This window comes from Labrus mixtus, chromosome 22 (genome assembly GCF_963584025.1).
Source record: "Labrus mixtus chromosome 22, fLabMix1.1, whole genome shotgun sequence".
Taxonomy (NCBI): Eukaryota; Metazoa; Chordata; class Actinopteri; order Labriformes; family Labridae; genus Labrus; species Labrus mixtus.
Genome location: NC_083633.1, coordinates 14,443,352 through 14,464,536, shown reverse-complemented (window position 1 = coordinate 14,464,536; position 21,185 = coordinate 14,443,352). Strand labels below are relative to the sequence as shown.

At 39.4% G+C, this 21,185-nt stretch overlaps 1 protein-coding gene across 4 annotated transcripts in view; it reads right to left on the bottom strand.

The window, feature by feature from the left end:
• Positions 1–1,205: 1,205 nt before the first annotated feature.
• LOC132956621 (ninjurin-2-like) overlaps positions 1,206–21,185 on the bottom strand; it is a 29,395-nt gene continuing 9,415 nt past the window's right edge. Inside the window, exons 2-5 of one of the 4 annotated variants that reach the window (XM_061030174.1) lie at positions 5,144–5,280; positions 4,919–4,998; positions 4,372–4,535; positions 2,521–2,659 (exon numbers count right to left, since the gene is read on the bottom strand). In XM_061030174.1, coding sequence (XP_060886157.1) covers positions 4,381–4,535; positions 4,919–4,998; positions 5,144–5,280 — 372 coding nt within the window. In that variant the 3' untranslated portion in view covers positions 2,521–2,659; positions 4,372–4,380. Of the gene's footprint in view, positions 1,660–1,951; positions 2,660–3,963; positions 4,088–4,371; positions 4,536–4,918; positions 4,999–5,143; positions 5,281–21,185 lie in introns of those variants that run through there. The other 3 variants (XM_061030175.1, XM_061030173.1, XM_061030172.1) reach the window with 3 other exon arrangements.

Below are 21,185 nucleotides of genomic sequence, written 5' to 3'. Positions count from 1 at the left end.
AAGTAATACACACACATGCATGTGCTAATGTTAAAACAGACACTCTTGAGTTTACATCAAGCTGGCTGAGAGGCCTGTGTTTAGGTTAGCTTAACAACTAGTACTTGGTGTGAATGACTTCTGAGAAAATGCTAAGAATAAAACTCATTCACAATTAATTTCAAACATTGTTTTTTCAAGCAAAAGAAAACACACATGAACTATGTTTAACATTAAAACATTGTATTCATTTTTAAGCATACATTATGTCTTTGTCTCCTGTTGCTCCACAGCCCTGCTTGCACTCTTTCTAACCAGGAACTGTCAAACAGAGCTGAAGTCTACCTGTGGTTTATATGGGGGTGGGCCAAGTGGAAGGGGCCATGTTTGGTAGAGGTGGAGGGATGTTTAGGTTGTTGAGATTATATATGTTATTAAAATGGCTGTTTAAGTATTTACTTAACGGAAATGTATGTTGACATGGGTTTTAGCCGTATTGCAGATAATATGTGTTGTTTGTAGAACAGGAAATACTCTCCTGAGAGCAAATTGATTTCCAACCCGTTTTTGGTAGGTGCCAACTCCTATATAAGAGGAGGCTTGAGAGCCTGGCAGGTTGTTGGAGGTTGGAGGTGCACAGTGTTGGAGAGTTTGAGGACAGAGTGTACAGAGCTGCAAGGGCCCAGAGCTGCAAGGGCCCAGAGCCGCTCAGTCTCTTCTTTTGTTTGTTATGTTTTGCTTTTTTCTTTTTCTTGGATGTGTCATTTTTAGGGTGTGGAAAAAGACACAAAATAAAATCTAAATTAAAAGGGCAGAGAGTGCATATACAGAGCATGCACGGATACATAATCGATCTGAAATAATACAACTTACAAAACCTGTTAAGCCATAAAGGTTCCAATGGCTTACAGCTGAAACAAATATAAAGTAACAAGCAGATCTTTGACCAAACTGTGACGGAGCAAACACATGTCTCCATGTTAATTAATAAAGCACAAAACATTTTAAATCAGTACTTTCTTTATTTGTGTTTATAACTGGATAATGCAGCTGTTAGTTTACATGAAGCTGGTGTTATATGAGGGATGCTTTGACTATCCTGACTTTTTATTAGACACAGGATGTCACCATTGAGTTACAAAATAGAAAATGAGGAGCTACAAGTCAACATTACATTCTCCCATACATGTACTGTACATATACAAGGCCACTTTGTTAAAGCGTGTAAAATAAGAACCAAATAGAAATAATCTATTTTCTCTTTGACAGTCTTGCAGTCTTGCTTGCTTTTGTAGGTCACTGTTTTAATTTAAGTCTGTTTCATAACCAGCTACTAACTCCTCACAGGAGCTTTAAACTTTATGGAATAAACTGAAAAAAGTGAATTTTCCACATGATTTTTGAGGCTGGTTATTGGTTATTTAAAAGTTAATTATATGTATGTATGAGTGTAATGGTTAGTGTGTCTGTTTAGCAGTGTGTGTGTGTGTGTGTGTGTGTGTGTGTCTCTGTGTGTGTTTTAGTGAATCCGCATCATAACCCATCGCAGGTATCCGTTCTGCATGGCAAAGGTACTGATGAAGAAGTTGAGGGCTGAGGTGATGAAGACTATGATGGTGGTTACGTTGTTCAGGTAATCCAGACGTTTCTGCAGGGTGGGGTTATTCAAATCCCGCCGGCCTGTGAGACAAACACACACACACACACACACACATGCACACACACAAACACACACAGAGTAGAGAAAGAGAGGGTTCAAACCACACTTGGCTCTGACTCTCACAGAGTTTATCTTAAGGATAAAGAACATTTGGATTCTCTTAAGATGAACAGACAGACACATTCAAGGGCAGAAGCTGCTTCATACAGGGATATATACTTGCACACACACTTTTAGGTTTGTGATACGACTGACATGTTACTTTGCAATAAATCAAACAGCAGAAAAGAAACACAATAGGCATGTCATTGATTCATCTTAAATTAATATATTTATTCTGCTTCCATGTACATTAGAAGGATGTCTCTTGTTCATTTGACTCTTTTTTGTCTGCTACTTGGACGAATTATCATGATTTATCAAGTTTTTACAATTTAAAATACAAAAGACACAAGTGTAAAACAGATGGAAATACACATTATGGAATACACACAATTTTTTTGGGGCACATTATTAGACCAAATGAAGTTATAAATATTTACATGGAAATTCAGCCGGTTAAAATGAAAATACGTTAGTTAGATGACATGGTGAAACACTTTTCAAAGGCAGAATAAAAAAAAAAGATGTGATGTTTGACACACGTGAACAGGTTGTCTCATCTCTGTAAAAAATGGATGTCTGTGTGCACGCTCATTGTATGCTTAGTTAACTTTAAATTTACAAATGTAAGTGTTTGCATGGATGATATTGTGTAATGGGTTTCTGCTCTGTGTGTGTGTGTGTGTGTGTGTGTGTGTGTGTGTGTGTGTGTGTGTCTGTGTGTGTGTGTGTCTGTGTGTGTGCGTGTGTGTCAGAAGTGCAGTCGAGCCAGCAGCCAGCGGAAGAAACCGGTCCTCTTGGATCCGAAGAAGCTGATGAAGAAGTTGATCACTGTGGTGGCGAAGATGACCCCTGTGGCCAGGTTGTTCAGGTAGTCAAGTCGTTTCTGATTGGACACCACGTTCAGGTCCCTGCGGGCTGCAATAACCACACACACACACACACATGCACACAAACACACACAAACACACAATATCAAACATTTCAAACACACACACACACAAACTCTCATTTACAGTTGATGCATGCACACTCACGCAGACATACACTCTCATTTTGCCCATTCAAACAGCCGTTCAGCCACTCGCCCTCCAGCCTCTGTGATATTCTGACCTTAATGTCACATAATACATTTAATTTGACTTTAATAAAATCCATATAAGAGATCGAATCCTCTCACTGAACACATTTATTGCTGCCCCTGAGCAACAAAGATCCAACTTACAGTTAGACTCTGGGTGCAACATACAACCTCTAGTAGACAATAATAATACTAATATCACAATACTGATACTATTCTGATGTTGTGTCATTGTGAAACTTGTTGGGATTTAAAGCTTCCTTCATTCTTTGGCTATTTATACCTGTTTTTTGCTTGTGGAGTGGAGGCAATATATGCAAGAGTTGTGAGTGATAATCTGTGACACATGTCAATCACAGCACTTCAATTAAAAAAAAGGAAAACAGTTTGATAGATTATTTAAAACAAGTCTTTGAAGTTATCTACTAGATTTATTGCAATAACGTGCATTTGATATTAGGCTGCTATTTAGCGGCTAGTTAGCTGAAGCGTCTTAAAGAAGTAGACATTTTTCTGGTACCAGCAGAAGATTAGCCTAGCAGGAAGAAAATGCAGTGATGTGTCAGGGTGCTGGTATAGATTTTGTTGTGTTTGGATAGAGCCAGGCCAGAACATCTTCTACCTCCTACCCTCTTTCATGACAGCAGTACCAATCTTTTATTCTTTATTTGTCTTCTAAGCAAACTAGCTACCTGCTACCTGTGCTTTCAGTGTTAGTACCATGCTAAGCTAACTGGTTGTCCTACTAACATTTACGTTTATATTAATATGTCAGATACACAGCACTGAAAGTTTCATCCTCACTTAGCCTTTATCTGATAAAGCAAACTTCTTTTGTTTTTGGTAAATTAGTAAACAGCATATTTTCATCACCATTAAAAAAATGGATAAAGGTTTAAGCTGAATTTTGAAAACTAAGGTTTGGCGCCCTCTGGTGGCTATGCTAAGTATAACAGTTTAGCGGCACATGCAGCTTTCCACTAATTTTCACAAACAAATTCGACAAAAAGCACCCTAAAACATGTGTGTGTTTGCCCCGTAATTGTATTTGAATATACCTATAATAATGCACGAATGTGTTAGCGAAAGGTGTGTTCATAGAATAAATCGCTGCAGCAGCCATCGCAGGAAGCAGCTGCGTTGTGTGCCGAAGGCGGATTTGATGACGTTGACGATGAGCGTGAGGAAGATGAGGCCGGTGGTCAGATTGTTCAGGAAGTTTAACAAGCGCTGATAAGAGGTGAGGAGGGTCAGCTCACATCTAGCTGCACATACACACATACATACACATCACACAAACACAGTCAACATGAACACACACACAAACAGAGACACAGACACACACACACACATCTAGTTGGTCCCTTGCCATGGCTAAGTCCACTCATACTTAAGTTTTATAAAGACATTGGAGTGCAGTAATACTGTAGTTGATTAGTACTTTAAGTAGAATAAGAATTTACACTCCTGTGTTTATGTTTGTGTGTGTGTGTTTGTGTCCTTCTTCCTTTCTTTACAAAAAGACCCGAGTGTTAGAGTCACCCCCTACATGACAAAGTCAGAAATGCATCCTGGCAAAAAGGCCCGTGCGCTCCATCCCAAAGACGGAGATGAAGATGTTGGTTACAAAGATGAGGAAGATGATGATGGTTGTGTAGTTGTTCAGGCTGTTCAGGCGCTTTTGGTTGGCTTCTTCGTTAAGGTCTCGCCGAGCTGCAACAATTACACACACACACACACACACACACACACACACACACACACACACACACACACACACACACACACACACCAAAGACACCAACAACAAAAAATAACAAACCACACAGAAGTTGCAGAAAACTCTTTACTTCCATTTGGCTCCTTTTTTTTTTTTTTACATTCAAATTTGTTTTATAATGTTTCATTTGCTTCAAAGTTTTCTATCTGCTAATTAAAAAAATCCTTGAAAAGTGAACGCACTTCAACCTGCACTGCTTGTATTTCCACGACTAATCAATGCATCAGTGTGTTAGTGTGTTAATATGATTGTTAAAAACATGGAGGCTGTGTTTGTAGGTATGGGTGGAGGTATTGCTGTGTTGTGATTGGCTCACCGATGACGATGATGAGGACTCCTGCTACTATCTGGAGCGCCAGAGAGAAGGAGATGAGCGTCAGGACGGCAGCGTAGTACCTGAGGAGGAGGAAGAAAAAGATTCTGCAATAAGTAAGTGGGAAAATTTGGGACGGTAAACCCTGAAAGATTACGTTAAAAGAAAGGTTTTGAATCCCTCACACACACACTTACACACTCAAACACACACACACACACACTGTACCTGTATCCAGCACCCTGTTCGATGACTGTCTTCATGTGTGTGATGTTGGCCAGGAACAAAGCGATGTCCAACATGCCCTCAGCTGCTGTCTTCTTGGTGGCATACAGGTTCATGTTCAGGTTCGAGGGTGAACCTCCCTGAAAGATACAGATTTTAGATTTCAAGTGATGTTTCCTACACCAATATTTCACCCTTAACTTTAGTGCTACTGCCAAAAAAAACATTTAATTAGAATACAGAAAGTCACTTTAAACCTTTACTATCAACATTTTTTCATCCACAATGTTGAGAGTATAGTTTTTTAACTCTGTAACTGGTAAGACTAACCAAACATTCAATAGACGATACAGTCAAGTCACCTTCATCAAAAACAAAAAATCACAAAAGAAACAAAGCCAGTGCACCAAAACATCAGATTCAAACGCTTCACGTACCAAAAATCCACCCTGTGTTGTTTTGTAAGTGTTCTGTCTAATTGTCTTGCATTAAAAAATGCATGAGTACAACGATATACAAACAATAGCCTACAATGTACTCCCTGTTTCAGCTACCATATTTCATCAGTAGGAGTGTCCATGTTTTTAGGAGATATTGTGTCCATGTACATCACACATTCAATTCCCATTAATTTAGCCATAAATGAAAAGCACAATTAAACCGTAGTTGTGTGAACACGACCAAAACACTGTACATCACACAACATGGATTCATTTTTCATTTAGTTTGTTCCCTACATGCATTAAAGCCTGTACTCTCTATAATGAGGTGCTGGTGACCTGGAGATAAGGGATAATATAAATTGATTGCAATCACTGCAGCGCTTGGTTTCTGTATTACACAGACGCTTGTATCCTGCTCTGCCTAGAAAGTGCTGTTTGCATAGCGGTCTCTTCATGTGAGACTCCCCAACAATTGAACTCTATGACAACCTGGAAAGACTGCACTCCTTGTTGTCACTGCAGCTGCATAATAAACTTGATCCAACAGCAAAGAAAAAAATAAAAACATGTTCCAACCAGTAATGTTCAGCTGGTCCTTAGAAAGGTTTGAGAAGAAAAAAGGTAGACTGCAAAGGTCTGAAGTCAGATGAAAGTGACCAAAAGAGGGCAGCAAAGATCAGGACTAATAATTCAGGATACTGCAAAAAAAAAAAGTCACTCTCATGTGATGAAATGTGTTCATTGTTTGATTTTTTTTCCCCTCAACCTAAATCCAGGCCAGAAATTTGATTAATGACAGACTCACTGTCCATGTCAACAAGACACTGATTTTATCTGACACTAAAACACATTAGTCTAACTTTTGTCGAAGCTAAGTGATTGAACATGACATGCAAGATTGTAATGAAGTGTTTCATCCCGCCTAGTTGTGTCTCAGGAGCCTTTCCACTGTTTTCCAGGAGAAATAGGAAAAGATAAGCGGTGCTCCTAATGTTTGCAGCTTGAAAATTTCGCAACACAAGCAACATTTTTTGCTTGTATTTCTTTCATCATCAGGGCTCTGTATTTACAGCTGATTGTCCAGAGGTTGAAAATATTTGTTTGAAGGAGGATAAAGAGTTTGAACAATTTGTTGCCCATTACTTATTTGTGCGCTTGTGTGTTATGAAGGAATTATTTATTTCCTTGAGACAATCATTTCATAAAATTGTATTTATTTTTGTTTGCAATTTTTGCAGCTGTGTGTGTGCGTGTGTGTGTGTGTGTGTGTGTGTGTGTGTGTGTGTGTGTGTGTGTGTGTGTGTGTGTGTGTGTGTGTGTGAGTGTGTGTGTGAGTGTGTGTGTGTGTGAGTGTGTGTGTGTGTGAGTGTGCAACCTTTAACATCATTACATAAAGCCTTAATCTATGACTCATACCACCTGTCAGGATCTAACATTTTCTAGATCTAATTATTGTTCTGCTGTAGTGCACAGACTGCAGATTCACTTATTGCGTGATTAAACACAGAGCTATAGATGTAAGTATCCTGCCCACAAATGGATCGTTTTACCGGAGGCTGTTAGTTTGAATCTAAGCAGTCGTTTTGTTTTGTTTTGTCTTGGGGCTGTACAGAAACAGAAAAATGTTTAAGGAAGACATAGATCACATATATGAAGTCATTCCAGTGCGCACTAAATACACAATGTGCTGCATGACCTCACTCTGCGGCAATGTGCTCTGCTGCTCCAAACTAAACAGAACGTCCACACTGTGCATGGTACTGTAAATTATGAACACTTTGTTTACTGCCTCTTATAGACAGTAATGCATTCAAGAGTCTGTACCTATAGCATTGTTTTTGTATTTCAAAGTTTAATTTTGTGGTTAAAACCTATTTTACTAATCATCCTGAAATCATCATCATCATTTCCCCAATGAAGACATCTTTAGAAGGATTATGTTTTTTATAACTTACTCTTATATATTGATACCTCAAGTTATACATTTTTTTATGGCGTGAAAGCTATAAGTGAGATAAGCAGATTGTTAGGAATATACTGAGCTAGTATGAATCTCTAGATTTTCAGTACTTTTGTCCAAATATGGTAAATTCTGGTTTCAACAAAACTGCGACGACTAAAATGTAAAAACTCAAAACTTCAAAACAACAGTTCCTGAACCAATGGCTGACCAAGGCTGAATCCTTTTTTTTCTTACTGTATAGAGTTAGATAGCCTTGTCACATGAAACTCTCAAAAGGTGTGTTAGATTGAATATAAGTACTGAGTTTTTCGTCATTATCCAAAAATGTGAGGAGTGCAAAGGCTAAAGTATATGCTTCCAATTAAGTGCATGTTGAATCATTCAGCACCTTTAATTCCACCCCACAACATCTGTCCAGTGTGAGAATGTTTGGCCTGAGACCAACACCTTTATAGAATAAAGAAAAAATCAAAAGTAACCATTACACAACACTTCCTCTTTGCATAGTGATTGTTCTGGAGTGTGGACACGAGGGAATATGGGGGATCATCCTCTCTTCTTAATTTCCTTCAGGATGACTTTTGTCTTTGTTCAAATGGATTCTAGTACTTCAAGACAAGACACAACACTGTGATGAATGTTAACGAGTTCGGGGTTGAGGTTTTTGCGTTTTTGTTTCCTTCTCATTCTCTGACAATGCGAGCTATTGCAAACTTGCAACTAGCTCACCAACAGCGATAACAAATAGCACCACAAAATTACAGTGCAGCATAGCCAGTGTGTTTACATCCACCTCTCTCTCTCTTCCTCTGGCGTCAGCGATTTGGCAGGTGCAAAAAAAAAAAAAAAAAAAAAACAGTCCTCAATGAATGTGTTCATATGAGGTCGTTGTCTTATCATAACTCTGCCTTGATTTTTGGAACAAAATCTTGACATTTTTGGATGTAGGTTTTGGACTCTTGGAGCGCCGCAAACCAAAAACCAAAACAGGCTGGTTCTCTGCGTAAGAGGAAAAGTATGTTTTTTTTGTGATATTTAAAGATAAAGCGCACCTCAACGTTAATCCAAATGTTTAATTTGAATACGACATCTATCGGTGGGCAACATTTACCTGCCGTGATGCTGCGATCCCCATCACAGCAATATACGTATCTTGTTTCAGGCTGTGTTACGGTACACTTTGATCCACATGGGGTTAATTTCCAAGAAAGTATGAAGCAATTCCTAGAAATCGAAGACTCGGAACACTATGAACACATGAACCACGGCTCTCTGTGTGTTTTTCCGAGTGTGTGCGAGGGAGAAAAGGGAGGTGAGGAAGTAATACAGAAAAAAAGCTGCCTCAGATATATACAGACAGGGAGAGAGGGAGAGAGGGAGAGAAAACATACATATACACTGGCCTTTCTCCATCTCTTTCTCTACTGGGAGCTCATGTGGTCACACTTTATCAACATCGGCCTTGGGCAGGCGGCCAAAACACACACATATACACACACTCATACACACACATCACAAGCAAAACATTGGAACAGCCTGAATAACTTTTAAGAAGCCATGTGTGTTCACTTAGGGTAATGTCTCTTTCAATGTTCTGACTAAGACGCTTAATATACACTTATCTTGATTTATTCAAATATGTGCATGAATTAGTATTTGACCCTTTGTTTCCCAGGACAGGTTAGGGCAGTGTTGGATCATTATTTACAGCAGCAGACTGGATGGTAGCAGCAGGTCAGAAAGGTTACACACATTTAACCCTCGAGAGGCTTTGATTTACAACCATTTAACTACGTTGCTAAGTTTCCGCTTTTGAAAAATGAGAAACAGTTTCTCGCTCATTTTCTCAGCTCGTCTGTCATGACTTTCAATCATTCAGCAGCCGGTTTTGCTTTTAGGGGTTAAACACACATATGATGTCTCACTACTCTGGGCTTGCTGGATGTCGTCCAGTCTCATAGTCAGATTTGGAGGTTTGTCCCTGAGGGCAGCAGTCCATAAAACTACCATAAAACTGTATTTTTGTTGCAAATTTCTGTAAGATTAAAAATATTGTATCTGCCAAGGACCATCATGTTTATTCCATATACATTTAAAGAGTTTTCAGGAGTAGCTGCCACTAAAGGCCTGCCAACAATGTATAGTGGTGTATGCTCCATGAGAAAGTAGGTCAGATAGTTGGAATCTGACCCAATTTTGAGGAACAGAGATTTATTATTTGGAAAATGTTCAATATTTTCTTAACGCAGCTGGCTATGTCTAGAAACAATAAGACAAACCCACACTGAAATGTTTCAAATATACAAACGCCTCATTGAGGAGGACCAGTAACTTCTCTATTGTTTTCAACTTAAAGGTTCATGTCAGATTTTTAAATCATGCTGATGCACAAACTATGATACCATGAAATCAGATCAAACATTTATCCTGCCAATTTCAATTATATGTACAAAAGCATTGACCTTAAAGCCTGGATGACATTGATTGATAGCAGGAATAATATTTATCATCTACTGTTTTAGAGCCCTTGCATGCTAATATTGGCTAATTAGCCAATTTTAAGCATTTTGATTTAACGATGGTGTTAAATGATAAGTCTATGGAACAGTAGTTCAAATTGATCCTGAGAACCACACACATTGTTTTGCCAAATTTTATGGCAATCAGCCCAATAGTTTGGATCATTTCTCACTATGAAGCTGTCCAAAGCTCCTGTGACAAATTTCAAATTGTGTCGATTTTGGCGACCCCTGTAGACAAGGCGGGACTATTCATTTCTTTGCTGATCTTGTATCTGTTAATGTAAGAGAAGTTTAAACATTTTTAAAAAAAGGCTGTTTCCGCAGCGTGTCTGACTCCTACTCAGCAGCAGGGATGAATCATAAATGAGAAAAAAACTATCTTCTCTCTGATGCTCTTGTTTGCTTTTGTAGGTCATATAGAGGCATCAGTATTAACTTCAGTCTTTTCAATGACACCCCCCCACCCAAAAAAAAATAATCTCCTAATCCTAATGCTCCTGTGAGAAAATCTTCTCACAGGAGCATTAGGTCAGCAGGCCTCATGGCCATGAATATCTGTACAAAGTTTAGTGTCAGTTTATCTTGTAGATCGAGTTTCCCAGGTCGAGTGAAAACTCCAATCTGCTCAAGATGCTAGAGGAACAGGGTCCATCCTCTGAACACTCTGCATATCTGTACCAACTTTTATACTTTTATAGATATTATATAATGTCCCATATAATATAATGGGACATTTCTGTATAACACAGAAATGTCAACTAATGTTGGACTTTCAAGAAAAGTCACAGAGACACCAAAGTCCAAAGAGTACATCCCTCTGGGGCCATGAATGTCTGTCCAAAATCAGAATAATATACAGTAATAATACAACTCGCTAAACAGTATTGAGTAGGTAAAAATGCACTTCTATAAAAAGCACCTCCCCTTTGTTCAGTTTTTCTTTGTGGATGGTATTTATATATGTAAAACTCTTCCTAGAAAGTCAGAGTCCTTGTAAAACCCTGCATTCCTGAAATTCACTTATCCACAGCCCTGCATGGGCTGAGGTCCAGGGTACAAAATGTACACATACCCACAGGAGCCTCACACACATACACAAAGCACATTCATGTATACCTGTATAACTCACACACAGGAATATGCACATGTGCAGGAACATGCACATGTGCAGGTGTGCACGTGTCACCAATATTTATAAAATGGTTGTAAAAAGTGCATATCATTACTCTGTGAAGTTCAAATAATCATAACATACACTAAACCACATGGGAGGCCCCCCCTCACATAAACAGGAAGTGCTCCACCCCTGGAGTTTGATTGGTTGCCTGTCAGCCAATAGGAAAGGAAGCCTAACTAGGCGTGGAGCTCTGCTTTTCTTTTAATGTCTTATTTTAACCGTCCGTCTCTCTGTCTCTACATCTCTCTGTCCGTCCCTCTCACTGCTTCACTGACTTTTTTTTTTTTCTGAATTTTTCCACGGCTTCTGCTCTCGCCTGAGGGCATCATCTTTCTGTTTGGCTTTTGTGTAACTGCCATTTAGGGTGAGGGAGTGGGAAGAGAGCAGAAAAGCAGATGAGGAGAAACAGATAGGGACACAAAGAAGAAGAGTCAGCACAAGGGGAGGAAGAGAGGCAGCGACAAAGAGGGGTTCTGTTTTCTCTCGCTCACTGGCAGCAGAACTGTGTCTAAGTAATTACTTACTCTGAAGATTTTGACACTTAAGTTGCCTCAGTTTTAGCCCGAACCTTTGAGCAGACTTGAGATAAAACTTTATGTATAAAGTTCCAATTGCATGAATGTCCATCCATTGTTTGCACATGTTTTTAGAAGACTTCAGGAAAAAAATCACAGGTCAGGTCAGTTTATCTCATTTGGCACCGATGATGCTGTTTATGAAGATTTGATCCCTTGACTGTATTAATTTCAAGCCGGAATTTTAAACTATTTATGCAAGTATTTAATTAGGTTTATTGTGAAAGCAGAGTCAAGCCTTTCCAAAAATAAAAACACCCACATCAACGAAGGATTTAGATTAAAAAAAAAGGCATAAATCCACAAGAACTGAAGACAGCTGCATGGTGCATGCGTGCATTAGAGTATAGACGGTATATAAGAAGTGGGTGAAGCAGCCATGATGTCACAAATGGGTTAAATGTTTTTTTTTTTTTAAACAAGTGGAGTCTCCCCCTGCTGGCCACTAGAAAGAAAACTGGTTTAAATCACTTTTAAATCAACTATGTCCAATTACAGTCTATGCCTTTTGATTTTAAAAACCTTACATTGTGACATTGCTGATTGTCTTATCTCATCAAAACTCCTATCCAGCACTGAAGACTAGAAAGACAAAGTTTGCTACAAGGCAGGGAACATAGTGGAGCATTCAGTAGCTAAATCAGATCTAGATCTTTCTCTCAAGACGTACAGTAGTAGAAATTAAAACAGAGCAAAAATGAAGTCTTAGAATCAGACATAGGTCGAAATCCAAATCTACTTCTGATCACTGAACCTCCACGTCCTTTAATGGTGTCAGGCATGCAGTGTGTGAGGATGGGACACACGACCATGACATGACAAATTGTCTGGAAACGAGATGAGCCCTAATGTCTTAGGGGGAAACAGTCCATTACAGTGTTTATGTGTTTTAGATAAATTATCAACAGTCAGAACGGCATTACTGTGAATTCTTTGGGAATTTATTTTGTCCTCTCCAGAGAGTGTTCAATTTGGCGCCATCAAAAAATCAGCATCAGAGCCCTCATTGCACTGTACAATTAAACATGGGTACAGCATTAAACTCACACACTTCTGTGCCTCTTAATCAGTGAGTCCTTCATTGTGGACATTGGGACTCCGCGTTACAGTCACGAGACGATTACACACAAAAGTCCAAATGTTGCTCTGCGGATGTGACCATGAAAAACTGTTTGGCTACAAGTTTGCCATAGACATTTCATTGTTTGTCTAATACGTTCATATGCGTCATCAGCACCTGAAATGCTGTGTTTGAGTGTGTGTATGTGTTTATCTTCAAGTGTTATGTGTGTGCAGATGGCTGGTGGGGTAGGTATAGGCATGCACATGAAAGGACTCATTATATTTAAAGACAAACAAACAGTTGACAACACATTCACACTAAACCGCACATAAACTGAGCTAGAGTTACAAACAGGTAGAGGGCGAACTACGACATGGAAAGAAACAGGGAGGAGGCTGTCATCAACACACATACACACACACACACAGAGAAGGCTCATGATGCATAATTAGAGAATGAACCTGTTCATTTACTTTCATTATAAAGGTGTTTAAATGGTTATTGGTCTATAGTGTGTATATAAGCAGCATCCAAAGGTTACATTATTGTGAGTCTCTCTAACAAACTCGCCCCCTGCTGCGTCCTACATGAGTGAACCCACATGTCATTTTTACACACTTCGTCTCCTTTTGTGATCCCTTCCCTCCTTGCTGCGTTTCCCCGTTTCCGCTCCTATTTCCTGTCACATAAAACACAACTTTCTTCCTGACAGCACTTCTTAAGTTGTGCCCGATGAAGACCCACTGAAAGGCTTCAAGAGGGACACAAAGATCCAACAATATGACAAACGTGCTCAGAGGGTTGGTATTCTATGATTTGGGGATTATGATGAGTATATTGGCAGATAACACACTTGTATGATAAGTTATTGTACTCTTAAACTGGTTCTAGTTACATTCAAAGGGAAAAGGCCCAGTCACACTCATCTCTGATCTACTTCAGCAAATATTCCCCAAACTATAGCCAAAACAGTCAGAAAAATAAAAAAGATAAGAATGATGATCATATTGATGTAGAAAATAAAGAGTCTTGTCTTTCACTATGTTTGGTTTAGCTATATTTTCTCTTTTTCTTTTATCAGTTGAGGTCCTCTCATGGGGTGATCAAAGTGCCATCCTCCCATTTTCCTATGGCGTAGGAGCTGTAACACAGCAGGACTGACGCCTCAGTAATTACTAGGCAGGATGTTTGTGTGTGTGTGTGTGTGTGTGTGTGTGTGTGTGTGTGTGCATGCCTGTGTGAGCTAACATTCTTTTTTCTGTTGTTTTTTTTTTGTCATGTTCTTATAGATTTTTCATTTTTTTCATGTTAATAAACGTGTTATTTCCAAAGTTTTTCACTGAACATTGTATACATGATTGTGTTAGTGACTAATATAAATGTTGAATTGATTGGATTGAATTCTGCTTTTTGAGCACTGACTTTATACTTCAGGTACATATTTACAAAAATGAGTCTTGAAACTAACAACCCCCACTTCCTTGTTGACTTTTGATCCCCAACCCTCAACAATGAGACATTCACCCACACACACAGAACCACACACAGTGCCACAATGCTATATTTGACCACATCAACGTGCAGCTGTAAGTGTGTGTGTGTGTGTGTGTGGGTGTGTACATTTGGACAGGGTTAGGGTGAGAGCGGCAGTGATCTGATACCAGTTGACGCTGCATTCCTGACCATAACCACATGGTGTATCAGAGTCTCTCATATCAGCGACTCAGCCAGCTGGACCCTCCAGACCCGCAGGGACATCCTGCTCAAACCCTACCAAGGGTTGCTTTTTCCAACCGACAGATTTTCCGGCACTTCATTATTGAACCTTTGTTTCTCAATTACTTGCCACTATGAAGGTTAAACAAAGAAAACTGGGTCTTATCTTTGTGTTTTTTTTTTTCATCATTACAGAAATAAAAGTAATCACTGAGTAAATTAATACAATCTGTGCAACATGCAAAAACATCACAAAACCACATTTTACAGGATAAGAAGCACAGGGAAATGTTTCTAATCAATTTTACATCCAATTCATTGATTAAGTAGCCCAATTAGGGTTGGACCAATCACAACTGTTTATATATAATGTGGGTGTGGTTTTAAATGATGACTGACTGTACAGAGGAGCTGTGTGTGTGTGTGTGTGTGTGTGTGTGTGTGTGTGCGCGCGTGTGTTTTTTAACAGGGGCCCACCTGGCTCTCTCTGACGTCAGCCATGATGGACTTGTAGGTTGCATAAGAAGTTGAAGTATGTTCTGTTCTGTTATAGCACCTTTAAGTATGCTAAAACCCCATGAAGATATTTGTGACAGACGTGTGTGTGTGTGTGTGTGTGTGTGTGTGTGTGTGTGTGTGTGTGTGTGTGTGTGTGTGTGTGCAAGGTGGAAGGTGTGATTGACATGACATGCCAGTATAGTGCGTGTGTTTGATGTGTGTGTGTGCAGCATCGTTGCGTGTAATTCACCACCCTTCTCGCCGTCATGGAAACATTGCACACACACATATAAACAGGTATGTTCTTACTAATCAGAGGCTGAACTTGTGTGAAGTAGTGACTGTAGTTAACTTCACTGTTGACAGGCAGGAATGACGAGTATGGACGGCCGAGTTTCCTCACTCACTGCTCTACAGCAAGTTCAAATCTCTTAGACGGGGGCTCTGGTCAGTGTGGTGTCAAGGAGACTTCCCACCAGTCTAATTATAATTGGTAGAAGATGTTCACTCTAAACTCCAGTGTATGACCTTTAACTGCAGCTCTTCTTCATGGATTTAATGTAAAGTGCAATATCTATCCAACAGAAATACTGGTGTCCAGTAACCCTGCAGGATGAACTTTATAAACACACAAAAAGTGTTTCTATGTAACTCCATTTGCAGCAATGACTGCCTTATAACTGCACCAAAGGTGTCATTTATTTCTAATCTTAACATTTGAATTAATCATGATAGACATTGAAAAATCCACAGCACAGTCTAAATGCAATTAAGAATTTCCTGGGACCTGTTTTCAGTTTACTGAGCTTGACTTCAGTTTGATAAACTTAACCTCTATGGTCCGGGTCTTCACTCTCTTCCCTACACTACGCTCTGCCACTGAAAGGTGTTTGATCAAACCTTCACAGCAGGGCCCGAAGTCTCCCGCTAGAATCCTTCTCCTCTGGGATGGAACGAACTACCAGACTCCATTCAATCTGCAGAGTCCCTTTGCACCTTTAAGAAAAAGCTAAAGACCCAGCTCTTTCATGAACACCTACGCACTTAATAATATTGATGATGATGATGGTTTTGAGTCAGTTAAGCATACAACACGGACAAGCACGCACACACACACACACACACACACACACACACACACACACACACACACACACACACACACACACACACCAATACAAATGATTCACCCTGCAATAAACAGAGGAAATACTCATATACTTTGTACAATGACATGTAAAAGGACCTTGGTCTCCACAGGATGATTTGTGGAGCTGTAAAAATATACTACTCATTGTTGAGTGTTTGCTTGTAGATTTTATGACTGGGAAGGGATGTTTGGAAAGTGGATGGAGTGATGTAAAAAGAGGCTGTGAGGACAAAGGCAGCAGCAATAGATGGGATTCCTTGTGTTTCTGTGTTGCTATAGGTATAAAAAGTGTCATGGAATTATCTCAAATAGAGGACATTGCTGAAAAAAATGTCCAGCAATTATTTTGCAGTAACAAATGAGACCTTGCCACCATGTTTTAGGAGGTTGCAGGTCAACATTGGACCCTTTAGGGACGCCGATGTTTGCTCACAAGGGAGCTGGCTGCAGACGTTCCCTTTCAAGGAATGTCGTCTCCAACACCTGGCAACTCAGCTGTTGCAGCTCAGGGGTCATTTCAGAGTGAAATAAGATATCTAAGATAGATCAACTTTTTACAGAAATAAAATGCACCATTAAACTATAAGCAAACAGACTTCAACAGCGAATCCTAAACTCATAAACTTTTCCCCCCATATCTCTGACTCCACAAAGACAAAATGTTCGACATGAATTTATTGGAGTTTAGAAAAAGGTTCAACCAGGTTGCATCTACTGTTGAAGAAGGTCACAGGCACACTTTCATATTTGGTGGGAACGTATTATCTTTCCATTCTCTGTCTCCACCCTTTTGTCAATACTGTTTCCTTCTCAAGCTGAAATAATAACTGTGGCGTTTGTCAGAAAAAACGACACAAACAACTGGAAGTTAAAATGACCATGACTCACGCACGGAAAAGAATACAATGTTTTAAACAACAATTAACAGCCACTAAAAGATATACCACCATTGGACAATCAAATGGTGCAATACTTTTTCTTCAAAATCTACAGTGTGTTTGCATAATTGTGTGTGTGCGCGTGTGTGTGCGTGTGCGTGAACAGACATCAGTGAGGCATCAAAAACAGCAACAATCTCGTTAAATTGGCAAATCCTTCAGTATGAGTCATCTAAGCTGTCAGAGTACAATAACAGCACTGTGATTGCACAGTGAGCGAACCGTGAGTATCATTTGTGTCACTATAAGTCATTGACCTGAGAATTTAGTTTGCCACAATATAATCTTGACTTTCAGCCAGATAGGAGCGGGAGGGGCAGGATGTGTGTATACAGTGTTTATTGTAAAAGCCCTACAGTATCATGCATGTATTATACATGCCTGTGTGGCATGTGTGTGTGTGTGTGTGTGTGTGTTGGAGTGTGAGTGTGTGTGACATCACAGGACATTCCTCCCAGCAGCTTCCTGGCTTTAATGGCTCGGCCTTCATCACTAGTCCACAGCACACGCTTCCTTCCTCTGTGTGTGTGTGTGTGTGTGTGTGTGTGTGTGTGTGTGTGTGTGTGTGTGTGTGTGTGTGTGTGTGTGTGTGTGTGTGTGTGTGTGTGTGGAGTGTTTGTGGGCATTCCCCGCTTCCCGAGTTCCACGAGGGCTGCTGTTTTGTGCCAAAGGCTGTGTCCAAAAACTTCAGACATTTAAAGGGACACAGCCAGATATACATTCCACCCATATCCTAGATATAAAACAATGACTAATTCTATGTTGGAAGTGTATTTAGTTAGCGGAAATATACTGAAGTGACACAATTTACTTGCACACCAATGGTGCTGCACACAAACAGTCACCTGCACCTGCTCAACCAGTCCAATATGAGCAAACCTGCAGAAAAATCATGACCTCTTCTTTTTTTACAGTTGAACATACACCTGAACCTGGATTTGACTTTGCTGTTATATGTTCCAATAACTCAAACACATAAATGACAGAACGTTTCAGTGTGACAGAAAATGGTAAAAGGTGTTGTTTTTTAATCGTATGACAAAAACATGTTTTAAAAAAATACATGCTACATTATATTGTATTTTTTTCAACTGGAAGTGCTTGTATCACGAGACGTAGGTCAAAGGTACACATAGGAACATACCTGGAGGATGTAAAGTGTGACTCTGTATGCATTTGTTAGAAAGTATTTTGAAGCTCTCTGCAGTATGTATGTAAAGGCGTATTATGCAGAAACAAATATTTGCTCCCATGCTGAATAGCATACCTGTACAAAACAAGTCCTCATGATGCATTTGTGAACTTTGCACAGTAAACATGCTCTGCACACAATGCAGGTTCCTCTGACTTCATGACAGAAATTGTATATTTTCATTTTACACACAGAAGATACAACACTCAGTAGCCAGTGTCCACATAAAGAGAAGCTCATTTAATACCCTCGTAAAAGCCAGGGGGAAATTCTGTCTACAACTATGTAAGTACAGTAAAGCGCTTCTTCTGCAGATTTTTTACGACTAGCATTAGCCTATGTAAGGAGAAAACAGTAGAGTTTCCGAGATACCATGTTTGTATTGCTGTGGCAATGTGGTAATAATCAGAACAGATCTAAGACCTCTCTGATCAAAGCTACTGCAACAACCACTCGTGTAATTTCGGATAACCACAAGACTGTGATGTACTACCACTGCTGGAAATTAAAGTGTTTAATGCTTATGATAGTAGTTTTCCACTGACACAGACCTCCACATACAGAACCACGTCTGCTCAAACACACAGTGGATGCATAACCTCGTTACCAGTTCAAATGAACTAATTGAAGGACATTTACACTTAGTTTTTGTTTTTTGCATTTTGGAAGTCATTTTAGTTTAAATTAAAAAGTAATAAAGTAAAAAGTAATAAGTATTAAAAAGCTAACCAGTATATGTAGTCTAATGATAGTAAAGCAGTATGTCTACCATCTTACAGAATACTTTGGGCTAAAAAATAAATTCCTTCATGGTGTAAGGCAGCAGGAATCACAGCGTTTAAAGACTTTGTATGTGATTTTTCACACTTAAATATAATAGAAATCAAGTATATCCTCTGAAAATAACTCTGTGAGTAATGACTGTCTACAATGAGTGTAACACCCGAGTCCCGCTGTCTGTGATGTTTTCAGAGTTTTCAGAGTCCTATCTTCAGTTTGTTTACATCGCCCGGACGGCTGGCTGACTCCTCCCCTCGTGAATAAAAGTTGTTTAATTGAGGGACTAGAGAAAAGAAGAATAACATACTGTACTCACTGCTTAACTGCGTTTCTAGATCACGCTCATTTAGTGTAAATTAACATGCAGTGTGAAGATACGAGAATAATAAAGATCGCTAGCATTAGCATGCTAACACAACAATGCACCGCAAGTTGTTTTAGTTTCATGCTGGTGCTCAAGGGCGACATCTGCTGGTTCAAAAAATCGCATATAAAGCCTTTAAATTAAGAGGAGCACTTAAAGATTTGGCTAACACACCCACAGAATGTTTTAGCAGGTTTACAATGTTCACCACTTTGGTTTAGCATTTTAAGTATGCTAACATTTGCTAACTTGCACGAAACATAGATTATAGAATTTCTAGACCAAATTAAAAGTTGACCTGGTGATGGTGTGAAAGGAAATGGTTAATGAATCAAAGCTTGTACAGATGTATCCTCTGAGGACCATGAATGTCTGTCCTAATTTCCCAATCCTTTCCGATAATTTTACTCTCTCACCACCAATGTCGACCAGGAGGCAAGGCTGGGCGAAAGGTTAAGGGCTCACAAAACACAATAAAATTGTACCTCTTGTGACCAAGAATAGCTGTAAAAATTACGTTTGTATATTTAATGTATATAAAAAATGCGTGTGTGATTGCGTGTGTGAAGAAATTAATGATTATTTCATTTTCAGAAGTTATTGCTGTTTATTTTCACTGAAGAGGTCAAAAGTGTAAATGTATTTTTCTGAATGGGAAATATACACTCTGCCTACTACACACGCACATACACACACACACACACACACACACACACACACACACACACACACACACACACACACACACACACACACACACACACACACACACAGAGGCATGCTATAGATCAGTTAAGGCAGTTAAGGAGGCAAACGCTCACTGAAGGCATTTCTTCAGGTCCTCGGAGGCTCCTAAACATGATGTACATGTTTGCACAAAGCAGGCTTATGTAGACAAAATACTGAGGGAAAAATGCTGTCAAACATGTTTTGGGTTTGGTCATGGGACATTTTAAAATATGACATATAAGACTAGAGCTGCATGTTTGCTCAAGTAGCAAACAGCCAAAGACATTTACTAAATTACATAGTTTTATTTATTTAAAAATGGAGATGCTAATAATCACTAAGCAACTTCTTTGCCAACTTTTCTTATCAACCCCCCCCCCCCCCCCCAAACTAACCAACTAATCTTTAAAAGTTAGAATACTGGCAGAACATGTGTGTATTCTCTTTAAAACGTAGTAAATGTCTTTTTACACAGTGGGTAATCGTTAACAGAGTGCCCTTGTTTCACTGTCAGTGTGATGTCATGGCATTGAAATCAATCAACAATAGTCCCATGAACACTGCAGGCACCGGGGGACATCAGCAACTGAGACTGGATCCTAACACAAATCCCAACATCCCCCCTCCCAGACGACCTCGCTTTCCCTTAAACACATATTAAGACCCCTATGACCTCACATGGTTACATCATTTTATTGCATTAACTGAAATCTTTCAGTGTCTTGATGTTAGTCGTCTGTAGTAACAGACTTTTTGGCCACCAGGGGGCAGTGTAAGCAGGCTGAGAACGAAACCCTGATATAAAATAATCGTTATTAAATCGTTCTGGTTAGCTAACAATTGCCTGGTTAGAGTTACATGGCATTTAAGAATGCAAGTCCAATAAAGGACGTACTTTAAGCTCTGTTCTCTCTGAAATATTGGGCTCTAAAGCA